The 12,105-nt window shown below is 49.6% G+C and overlaps 1 protein-coding gene across 2 annotated transcripts in view; it reads left to right on the forward strand.

Annotated features, from left to right (window-relative positions):
* Sgsm1 (small G protein signaling modulator 1) overlaps positions 1-12,105 on the forward strand; it is a 72,722-nt gene that overhangs the window by 15,170 nt on the left and 45,447 nt on the right. For both annotated transcript variants that reach the window (XM_050121155.1, XM_050121156.1), the window contains exons 3-8: positions 1,396-1,471; positions 7,318-7,480; positions 8,810-8,962; positions 10,022-10,089; positions 10,264-10,409; positions 10,531-10,662. In XM_050121155.1, coding sequence (XP_049977112.1) covers positions 1,396-1,471; positions 7,318-7,480; positions 8,810-8,962; positions 10,022-10,089; positions 10,264-10,409; positions 10,531-10,662 — 738 coding nt within the window. The remainder of the gene's footprint in view (positions 1-1,395; positions 1,472-7,317; positions 7,481-8,809; positions 8,963-10,021; positions 10,090-10,263; positions 10,410-10,530; positions 10,663-12,105) is intronic.

Here is a 12,105-nt window from a genome sequence, read left to right on the forward strand (position 1 = left end):
AACCACCATGTGGTTGCCGGGAATTGAACTCAGGACCTTCGGAAGAGCAGGCAATGCTCTTAACGGCTGAGCCATCTCTCCAGCCCCTCCTGGGACTTCTTTGACTGGCAGATGAGCTCTTTCATTTCTGCATGTTTGTGGATTTTCCTGTTGCCCCTCTGCTTTTGACTTCCAGTTTCCTTCCACGGTGCTAATGAAAGATGGCTGAAGCGTGGCTCAGTGGTACAGTGCTTGCCTGGCATGTGTGCAGCCCTGGGCTCACATCTGTAAAGCAGGGTGATGCCGTGGGCTTGCAGAGGGGTTCAGGCTGAGAATAGGTCCTGTGAAGCCCAGCTGCTGTCCCTGTTCTCAGAGCCAGTCATTCATTGGTGCTGACGCAGGTGGACGGGCTGTGGCTGCCCTGCTGCCTCTGAGCACTTAGTGACGCGTGACTGAGGGCTCTGTCATCCTGTGTGCACCTCCAGGAAGCAAGCTGCAGAAAGAGACAGGAGCTACAGGGGCTGCGGCACCTCAGGCAGGTGTGTGGTGACCTGCAAGAAAACAAATATGGACTCTCTGGAGGAAGAGGGCAGGGTCCAGGACTTGGCTTCCTTTGTCCTATATTACAGGTCCTGTGACGGATTTCTGGGACAGGCCTTTGAATCACCTTTTGACCTCAGACTCAAGGTTGGGAAATAGAGGCCCAGGAAAAAGGCTTTGCTTGAATCCCATAATGCCTCCAGGCATAATGGGATGCAAGTTTGGGTAAAGCCAGAGGACATTCCAGCCCCAGAGGTCACTACTTTTCTGAGGCCAGCTGTCCTTTCCCAAAGAAACCTGTGTGTATCCTGGAGTCACTCAACAGCGTATGACAGGGACTGAGAGTCATGAGGACAGGCCCTAGCCCGTAACGGGGACCCCAGCTGGTGGCCATATTCATCTATTCCCTCCCTCTCTTCCTGGCAGATGGACTCTTGTGAGCCTCTATTTCCCAAAGCTCACCCACAAACCTGTTGGATCCCGATGCTTCCAAAATCCTACAATTGACTGTTGCCATGGTACCCCCATAATTCCTTTATCTTCCAACTCATTTACCACTGCATCCAAGGGATCTTTGTAGAGCACCTAATATACAGTGCAGATAAGGCAAAGGGCAAGGCAGGGGGACTTGTATTCTGGAGAGGAGATGCAGATAGGACACCATAGGAATCAGAGCAGGAATGGCGCCGAGTCCTTGGAAGGATCTGTGTTGGATGTCGCACAGGAGCAGTTCTGGGAACTGTGTGTAGAGTAGGGCACTTTGTGTGACATCTGAGAAAGGTGACAAGCCTCCATGCAGCTTCTGGGGGCACAGCATGGGCCCTGGGGCACAGCAGCCCATCTGATCAGCCTCTCCCACCCCTCTGCATCCTGCAGGTGAAGCAGATCATGGAAGAGGCTGTTACCCGAAAGTTTGTCCACGAGGACAGCAGTCACATCATCTCCTTCTGTGGTGAGTGGTGGCCGCGGTGGCAGCCTCAGAAGTGGAGGCAGTGGGGAGCGGCTTCCTGAATGGGCTGCAGCAGGGGATATGCACCTGGGAGCCGGCTCTTGCCTTATGTTGAGCTTTGTAACTCTGAAGCTATTTTGGGATCCCAAAGACACTCTGTGGGAGGAAGTAGATTTGGAAACACAGAGTCGTGGGAGAAGGGTTGAGGACGCCTCCTCTGTCCCATGGAGGGCCCAGCAGGGCTTGCCCCACACTGACTCATCCGCTTGAGGCACGAGGGATAGCCTGTCATCTCCCTCTGGGTAGAGGATGGAGCAAATGGGAACTGTCTTAAAGGAGTGATGAGGGCTGGGGCACAGCTCAGCCGGCAGGGTGCTAGGCTCAGATGCACAAAGCCCTGGATTCCATCCCCAGCAACACAGAGCATGCATGGCGCCACACGCCTGTGCTCCCACACTCCAGTGGTGAGAGAAGGAGAACCAGAAGTTTAAGGTCATTCTCAACTATATATTGGCTCCAGGCCAGCCTGGGCTAAAGAAGACCCTGTAATAGATAGTTGGGTGTGGGAAGTTAGCAGCCACTGAGGTATCTTGAGACCCACATTTAGCAGACTGAGCCTGGAAGGTCTGAAGTGTGACTCAGACCCCACTGTAGGCCATCGCCTCAGGAGGAGCCAGGTTCCCTGTACCTGAGGTCAGCTCCAGCTCATGATGGGGTGGCTGTTTTGAGGGGAAACTCTTGTCTTTTACCTTGGAACTTTAGTAAGTGGAATGTCTCATTGGAAGTACACAGCGGGGTCCCTTCCTATGATCATGGCCTTGTGAAGATACCCAAGCAAGGATAAGTAGCCAGCCTGCCCATTCCATCCACATGGCTGGGGAACCACCAGTGGGGAATGATTGTGTGTGGAGCAGAACCTCACCACTTTGTAGCAGGCAGGCTGAGTTCAAATCCCACCTCTGCCTCTTCCTGTTGAGTGCATGTCCTGGTTTGCTTTAAAATGCTATGATAAACACCAGAATCAACAGTAGCTTGTGGGAGGGTTTGTTTCTACTTACACTTCTAGGTCACAGTCCATCACAGAGGGACATCAGGGGGTTGCAGGGGGTTGCTGCCCAGAACCGAAATAACCACACAGAAATTATATTAATTAAACCAAAAATTATTCTTGTCTATGTTAGCCATGTGGCTTGGTACCCTTTTCATTTGGCAGTCACATCTTGATTGCTCTGTGGCTGGGTCATGACAACAGAAAGAGCTTTCCTCTTCCCAGAATTCTTCTGTTCTCATCACCCTGCCTCTACTTCCCCCCTGGTTGTCCTGCCTCTACTTCCTGCCTGGCTACTGGCCAATCAGCATTCTATTAAATACAATTGACAGGGTACAAACCATTATCCCACAGCACTTCCCCCTCATTAAAAAAAATTAAAAAAAAAAAACTCTGAATCTAATATCCTTTAACTTTTCTCCTGGCTATTATTCATAACAACTTGTAACCAACATTCCAAACAGGGGAAAATATCCATAGTCCATTTTTTGGGGATGTGGGCATAGTTTTCCAGGCTACTTTCTGCTGGTTGGGGGCACTGCTAATCTTAGGGGGACCTAAAGAAAATTTAGAATTATGATCAAGTCATGACTGGAGTATTCTGTGAGGCTTGATCATCTCAGGCAGCAGTTTTGAATCTGTTCTGGATTCAGAACTCAGATATCTGTTCCTACTGGAGATTTTTTAGGTGGTATTCCTTGATCAAACCTGATTTTTCATAACTCAGAATGAATCCACAGCCTCTCATTTCCTGTGGAAACAAAAGCAAAACCTCTTCCCCAAATTAACATACCTTTTGACTTCAATTTTGAAGTCAAGGTATTTTTAAAATACCTGTCTTGGATTAATTCATCAGCACTTATAAACAAATATCTTTTAGCAACTGTTGCTCCTTCCTCAGCATTCAAACAATTCAAACAGAACATAATAACATACAGTATGCAGATTCTCTGTGTGTTTTCCATCTTTACGTAGCTTTATTTTAACCTCTATTTTATTTTTCTTTTTAATTTTTTGGCTTTTTGAGACAGGGTTTCTCTGTGTATCTTTGGCTGTCCTGGAACTCACTCTGTAGACAATGTTGGCCTTGAACTCACAGAGAACCACCTGCCTCTGCCTCCCAAGTGCTGGGATTAAAGGCGTGTGCCACCACACCCAACTACTCCTTTTCTTTCTTTTTTATTTTAAGAACTTTAACCTTTTTCTTTTCTTTCCCAGGCCTGCATATATTTTTAACACACTGTAAACCATTTAGCGGTTCTCTTCATCTTTGAATCTCTCTTTACTGTATATTTCTGGTTGTTTTTTTTTTTTAACCACATGAGTCTTTAATTTGCTAAGAAATATGGCTAAGATTAAAGCCGTGACTTTGACAGCCGAGTCCAGCCTATTCCTTAGCTTTCTGAGATTTCAGCCTCATGGCGGAGGTACCGGCTGGAGCCATGTCTATTGCCACAACTCTATGGCATTTCAAGGTCCCTGCCACCACCAAAAAGCATCAATACCATTTATGTGTTTCTTGGCAGGACCTCTTTAATAGACCTGCAAGGTTTTACAGCTAAAGCTGAGTCAGGAAGCCTCTCTTAAATGAGAGCTCTTGCCTCTAGCAAGCAGAGCCTACCTGAGAAAATGCTGCTATGGAGAAGCCATGTTTAACTCTATTCTTTTTATCTAGAGTAACTTCCCAAGCTCTCTCAGGCTTTTAACTAGATTTGGTCAGCCCCGTGTTGGCACGCCATTCTGTTGACTGAGATTGTCCCACAGCATCAGGGTAGGAACCTGGGCACAGAAACCAAAGCAGAAGCTATGGAGGGGTGCTACTCACTGGCTTTGCTCCCCATGACTTGCTCAGTCTGCTTTCTTATAGAACCGGTGACCACCAGCTCTCTCATAGTAACTTGGGCCCTCCAACACCTATAACTAATCAAGAAAATGCCCTATGGGCTTCCCTATAGACCAGTCTGACGGGGGCATTCTTTTAGTAGAGCGTTTTCTTCCCAGAGGACTTTAGCCTATATCCAGTTGACAAACACAAACCCAAAGAGTGACCTTGGGCAAGTTCTCCTATTCATTTATCTTTCTTTATTTTGAGTGTGTGTGTGGTATGTGTGTGTGTTCACATGTGTTCATGTGTGTGAGCCAGAGATTGATATGGGGTACCTTCCTTAGTTGCTCTCCACCCAATTGCTTTTGGGACAGGGTCTCTTGCTGAGCCCGAATGTCTTAATTTTGGATCAACTAGCTGACCAGCAAGGATGTCATGTGCAAAGTAGAGTGTGTCAATTTAAACAGATGTGAGCACACTTGTGTATGTGTAGATTGTAATATTTTATTTATATAAAATGTATTTTTGCATTTTATATGCTTATGACAGCTTTCACTTTTTTTCTGGATGTTTCTATCTGAGGATAAAATGACATGTTAAAACTTGCTGACACAACATTAGTTAAGCTACAGGGGAATAAAATGCAGGTAAAGAATGTTGTAGTCAGTCAGACCTGGTGGTACAGGCCTGTTATCTAGCACTCAGAAGGCTGTGGTGAGTTGGTCCAAAAAATTCCAGGCCAGTCCAGGCAGCTTCGTGAGACCCTGTGTCTTAGGGATTTTTCTTTGGTGACAAAATGCCATGAAGTTCAGTGGGTGAGTCCATAGCCATCCTGGTGGGGAGTGTGGCAGTGGGCAGACACGGCTCTGGAGCAGTACCTGAGAGATTACACTCTCTGATCCACAAATATGAGACAGAGGTGGGCAGGGCTGACTGGGAATGGCATGGGCTTTTGAAACCTCAAAACTTGCCCTAAATCATACACCTTCTTCAACAAGCCCACACCTCCCAATCCTTCTCAAATTGTTCCACAACTGGGGACCAGATATCCAAACATACGAGCCTGTAAGGACATTCTCATTTAAACCGTCACACTCCGTCTCAAAGCAGAATTGTAAAGGGCTCCATCCCTAGCCCCTTGCACCCAATTCAGGAGACAGGGACAGAATCAGGAGATCATTGTGAGATTAAGGCCAGCCTGATCTACATAAAGAGTTCCAGGCTAGCTATAGCCACATAGCAAGATCTTGGCTTAAAAATAATGAGAAGAATATCAGACTGAAGCTATTTAGGGGTGGGAGAAACTGAAAGGCATTGAATGCAGTATAAAGGACTCTAGAAGCATTTTTCTCATTCTCTGTTCTTTGGGGAGCATTGTCAGAAAGATCTAAACAGATACATGCAAACCCTGGGGGCCTATCAACCAATCCAGAAAGACCTAAACAGATATATGTAAAACCCGGGAGCCAATCAACCAATCCTAGAGGACTGTACAGGTCAGCTAAAAGCCAGATTTTATGGAAGCCCCAGGGAGTCCTGCCCAGAATGCCCATCTGCATCGCGCTATCAGGCATTCCTTCAAAATGAAGTGCTTGCAACAGGAAATGAAGAAACCCAGTGACAAAAAAAAAAAAAAAAAAAAAAAAAAAAAAAAAAAAAAAAGCAACAGGTAGCCAAGTCCCTAGTGTCTCTCCGTATGTGTATGCTTTGCCGAACGCCGGTTGTCTCACCATTTCAGGGTGTGCTCACCAGAGCTCTCGCTGCACGATTTTGTGGTAGGTACAGGGCAAGGTCAGTTCTAACAGTTGTTTACTACCCAGCAAGGGGGAGATCTTATTGTATATTCACTTGTCAGTGAGCACTGAGCATGCACCTAATGCATACTGGTGAAAAATAGAAAGAGGATTCCCAGGCATGATGGTGGTTGTGTGGTGATGATGATGATGATTGTGGTGATGGTGGTGATGATGGTGGTGATGGTGGTGATGGTGATGATGGTGGTGGTGATGATAATTGTTGTCTCAGGGTATAGTTGCTGTGATAAAACACCATAGCCAAAAGCAGCTTTGGAAGTTTCACTTATACTTCCCTCACTGATGGAAGTCAGGACAGGAACTCAAACAAGGCAGGAGCCTGAAGGCAGGAGCTGAAGAATAGGCCATGGAGGGGAGCTGCTGCTGGCTTGCTCAGCCTGCTTTCTTATAGAACCCAGGACCACCAGCCCAATGGTCTGGGCCTCCTACATCCATCAGTGATTAAGAAAATTCCCTACAGGCTTGTGTTCAGCCTGATCTTATGGAGACATTTTCTCAGTTGAAGTTCCCTCTTTGCAGATGACTACAGCTTGTGTAAAGTTGACATAAAATCTAGACAAGGCAATGGTGATGGTGACGATGATGACGATGGTGAGGATGGTGGTGGTGACAATGGCGAGGTTAGTGTCAGTGGTGATAGTGTGGATGGTGGTGATACTGACGATAACAGAAACGATGGTGATAACAGGTGATGATAGTGAGGGTGAAGAAGGGAATGGCAATGGCCATGGCTGATGGACATGATGGTGGGATGGTGGCTGTGATGTCAAAGATGATGATGGTTTCTTTAACTCAGGTGAGGTTTGTCAATGTCTGTCTTCTCGTCAGCAATGACGCCTGGACTCAGAAAGAGCTCTCTGTGTGGGCTCTAAGAATAGAATGTCCTGTGCACTTTGTCCTGTTTCCTAACAGCATCTTGATAGATCACTGCTTCCCTGCACCCCCGTTTAAGGAGGGGACAAAGGCAGAAAGGGGGAAGTCATTAGTCCACAGCAGGCTGCTAGTTGACAGAGGTGAGCAGCCATGGCCAACCTTGACCCCAACCTCTCTTGATTCCTTTGGTGCACCTGACGAGTGGGCATGGACGCATTTTCTCGTGGTGTTAAGTTGCTCTTGTTGCTAAGGAGTGTGGACCGAGCTACTGATCACCGTGTCCCCACAGCGGCAGTGGAGGCCTGTGTGCTGCACGGGCTGCGGCGGAGGGCTGCTGGCTTCCTGCGAAGCAACAAGATTGCTGCGCTCTTCATGAAGGTGGGCAAAGGCTTCCCTCCGGCCGAGGAGCTGAGCCGCAAGGTGCAGGAACTGGAGCAGCTCATCGAGAGCGCGTGAGTGTGGCATGGGGGGCATCAGTGTGCATTGCTCCTCAGCTTGGTGAGGGCCCACACCTCCTGTCTGTCTGTCTGTCTCTTCCTGTCTGCTCCTCAGACCCACCAGTCGCTCCTGCCCCAGAACCTTGGCACATGCTCCGCCCACTGTCACTCCACTCCCCCAGCTCTCTAAATCCCACCCACTTTCATCCTCTCTGTCCCATCCCCCTGTTATTTCACTCCCTGTCTTCCTGTCTGTAGTTACTCTTGCATTGTTCATTCCCCAACCATGAACTTGAGTCTGAGAATGCGAGAATAGGCTGCCACATCTGTGTCCCCAGCCTCTAGGCAATGTCTAGCTCCTGGCTCATCGCACAAGATGTCTGTTGAGAGATTAAGTACCAGCTAGGAACCATGCCCCCGTTTTATTTCTCTCTTGTGTGTGATGTGTATGCCCGTGTATATGTTCACACGTGGGCACGTGTGTGTGTGTGTGTCTGGGTGGAGACCGGAGGTTGGCGTAAATGTCCTCCTTGGTCACTCTCCACCATGTCCACTGAGGCCAGGTCTCTTCCTTGAACTCAGAGCCAGATCTGCTGGCTTAGCCTATCTTGGAGACCTGCAGCAAAAGGGCTCTGTGGGAGAGGTGGGCATGTGGGAAAATGAATGGGGCTGTGTCCTGCTGGACCATGGAGCAGTGGGATGGTAGTGGGTGAGGCCACAGGACCCTCATGGCCACAGTACACAGTTACCTTCCCAAGGGCAGCAGGGTGTCTTTAAAAGAACCGAGGATCTAAGCCTCCTTGGTCATTCTTTTTTAGAAGGGGGCGGGGAGAGGAAAGAGAGGGAAGGAGAGACAACAGAAGAGGAGAAAGGACGGGGGCTGGCATCTGGCTTCCCTGCTGGCAGAGCTTGCAGTGTTCTGCTCATTCTTGGCCACTCTCTGCCTGATGCTTTCACTCTCCCCCATGCCCACCATCACCCCCTACCCCACCCCACCATCATCCCTACGCCCAACCTCTATCTTCACCCCCACCATCACCCCTACTCCCAACCTTTATCCTCACCCTTTAACTCCACCCTCCAACCATCACCCCCACCCCACCATCACCCCCACCCTCTACCCCCACCCCACCTAAACTCCCACCCCTACCCTCACCCACACCTGTACTATCACCCTAACCCCACCCTCACCCCACCCCACCTAAACTCCCACCCCTACTCTCGCCCAACCCGCACCCCACCCTCACTGCCACCTTCCCATCTGTGCGTCAGGAGTGAGGAGGGCACTTGTTCTATGGATTCCCACTTTCCTGATTGTGTTCTCTCCTCCTGATGGTCTCAAAGGCGAAACCAGATCCAGGGCCTGCAGGAGAATGTGCGGAAGCTGCCGAAACTGCCCAACTTGTCCCCGCTGGCCATCAAGCACCTGTGGATCCGCACTGCCCTGTTTGAGAGGGTCCTGGACAAAATAGTTCACTATCTGGTGGAAAACAGCAGGTAAGAGGCATGCTCTGTGGCCGCCTGGTGGCCATTCTGGGACCTGCACCCTTGAGAATAAAGCAGCTTTTTCTCAAGTTTGAAAAGCTTAAATAAAAACTCCCTGGAGGTTTGACCCTGAACTACTGCAGTTTGAAACCTGGAGAGGATTCAGGTGTTGAACAGCAGTGTGAAAACAGGGGCTTCACATTTCAGGCAAGACGGAGGAGGGATCTTGGATCCCATCCTTTTGCCGTTTCCTCCGCTTGGTAGCTGACAGCTTACAGCTACCCTACCTCTCTGTGCCTTGGTGGTCTCTTTGGCTTAAAAGCACATGGTGGTTTACAGCAAATATATAGAAATGAATTTAGTGGGCCACAGAATGTTGAAAATACACAATGACTCTAGACACTTCCTCTCCTGACTCAGATTAATCTGGTGTAAAGGTTTTATGGCGTGAGACTTCTTGTTCGGCACCCATCCTGGTAACTACAGCCACACACCATCTACCATGTGGGTGCCGTCAATCAGACCCGGGGCCTCTCCAAGTGAGAACTTAACCATGCAGCCGCCCCCTAGCCCATCTAACTTTTGTGTCCTTTTTAACAGTTCCCGTGTTAGATGAGTTTTCATTCCTGTTACTGCTCACAAGCAGGTGGACCCCTTCAGCACGGGCATTGTATTGATGACATCATGCATTTATCAGGGTCAAATTTCAGGGACCTGGGGCTTGGTGTTGACATTTGTTTTGACTACCAGGGTAGGATAGCCTGTTAGCACAGCCTTTGAATCTACAGCACAGCATGCTAGACCGCACTGCTTTGCCTTGGAAACAGAAGGACAGCATCCCGAGAGCCTCACTTCTGACTCCTTTGCTCTCATAAAGTCCTCGGGGCTGTGTAGTGAGCAGGTGCCCATGAACTCCAGGCCAGGTCAATTGTTTTGCTTAGCCTATGAGATACAGCTGTTGTCCCCTGCAGCTGAGGTTCTGAGCTGGGCTCCTGGGGTGTGGAACCTAGTCCACCCACGTGCGCCCTCTGCTGGTCTCCATGTAGACCCTCATTCCTTCCCTCCCACTAGTAAATACTATGAGAAGGAGGCTCTCTTGATGGACCCTGTGGACGGCCCCATCCTCGCCTCTTTGTTAGGTAAGTAGGCTCTGGGCTGCATCTGGTCCTTTGCTCTAGGGGTTCAGGGACCTGTCTCTCTCTCTAGTGTACTCTGGGGCATCCTTGCTGCCTGGAAAGAAAGGGAACAATCTAAGGCAGTTGGGTGGGAACACTTTTGGGGACTCCAGGTTCCCAGCCCTGTGTTCTCTGCAGTGGGGCCCTGTGCCCTGGAGTATACCAAGATGAAGACTGCTGACCACTTCTGGACGGACCCCTCAGCCGATGAGCTGGTCCAGAGACACCGGATCCACAGTTCACATCTGAGACAGGACTCACCCACCAAGCGCCCAGCACTCTGTGTGAGATGAGTGGGCAGTGGGAGGGCCTTGGACAGGGCCTGGACTTGGTCTTGGGGCAGGGAATGGGGTGGGAGGCCTGAGGGCCACTCACAGGTGCGTCTCTGTCCTCTCGTGACACCAGATCCAGAAGAGGCATTCGAGCGGCAGCATGGACGACCGACCATCCGTCTCCGCCCGGGACTACGTAGAATCCCTGCATCAGAACTCTAGGGCCACCCTGCTCTATGGCAAGAACAACGTCCTGGTTCAGCCAGTGAGTTGGGTGGGCCTAGATCACGCTCTGAGGGCTTGACTACAGGCTATGGGAGAGGGAAGGTCCCTCAAGCTTTAGGCTGCCTATCCATTTCTTCATCCATTTGCCTACCTGCCCATCTGTTCATTCATAAATTTACCAAAAACTCCATCTAAGCATCTGTTCATCTACCTATATAATCACCCACCCATCCAACCTCCATCTGTGTGTTGGCTTCATCTACCCAGCAGTGTCTCCATCCATCCACCCATCCATCCACCCATCCATCCATCCATCCATCCATCCATCCATCCATCCATCCATCTGCCTATCCATCCATCCATCAATCCATCCATCCACGCATCTATCTATCTAATCTATCTATCCATCCATACATCATGCATCCAACCTTCCATCCATTCACCTATCCATCCATCCACTCACTCAAAAATTTCTATTCCTCCATTTGCCAGTACCCGCCTACCTACATAATGTATCCATATATTTGCTTGTCCATCCATCTACCCAGTCATCATCTCTCTATCCAGCCTCCCACTTGTTCATTCATCCCTTTGTCAATCCATCTGCCAGTAAGCGATCCACTCCCCTGTATCCATCTGGCTGAGTACCCATCCATATCTTCATCTATTTCTTATGCATACATATATACATGCATAATCTAGGCAGCCGCACATCTCTATATAGGTACAAATGGCCATATTTCTAGCTAGCTGCCCTCCCAGCAGCTCTTCCGTTCTCTACACCTCCCGCCACCAATTGCTAATCTTTCTACCCACCTACCGGCTTGTCCACTTAGTCTGTCTGTACATCCCTGTCCACCAGGCCATCTGCCTGGCTGTGTGCTCTTGCTGTTGCTCAGCAAACGGCGTGGCAGAGGTGTGGTACTGAGACGGTGGACCTTTCTGTCACTGACATCTGGCCAGTGCTCACTGTGAAGGGCCTCATGCTGCACTAACGTAGAGATGACAACGTTGAAGCCCACACAAGGGGCAGCATTTTGATTTGCTCTCACACTGATTTGCTTCAGTGAATTGGTTGCCTTCTGTGCTCCAACAGCTGCCTGGGCTCAAGGGCAGAGCATGAAGCATGAGCAGCCCCTGCCCTGAGGCAGGGTCCCTCGCTGTCCTCAGGGTCTCTGGGTTACAATCAGTGTTGTGTTTGGGCCCAGCTGGAAGAAAGCAGGAAGAGGCCCCACAGCCTCAACTGCTGGGTGACCCTGGGCAGGCCATTCCACCGTGTGGCCTGTCATATCTGCATCACACTGGGTGCAAGGTCCAAGTTTCTCAGACGAGGAAGTCGTGAGTTTAAGATGCAGCTGGATTTCAAGTGACCAACAAGAAGCTTCTGTTGCTAAGGACTGGGTGCTGCTCAGAGGTAGAGGGCTTAGTGGGCCCACGGTACCATCCACATCAGAGAGGGAGAAGAGAAAGGGAGGGAGGGAGG

This window comes from Alexandromys fortis, unplaced genomic scaffold, assembly GCF_014885135.2.
Source record: "Alexandromys fortis isolate MF-2015 unplaced genomic scaffold, M_Fortis_MF-2015_v1.1 scaffold_197, whole genome shotgun sequence".
NCBI lineage: Eukaryota > Metazoa > Chordata > Mammalia > Rodentia > Cricetidae > Alexandromys > Alexandromys fortis.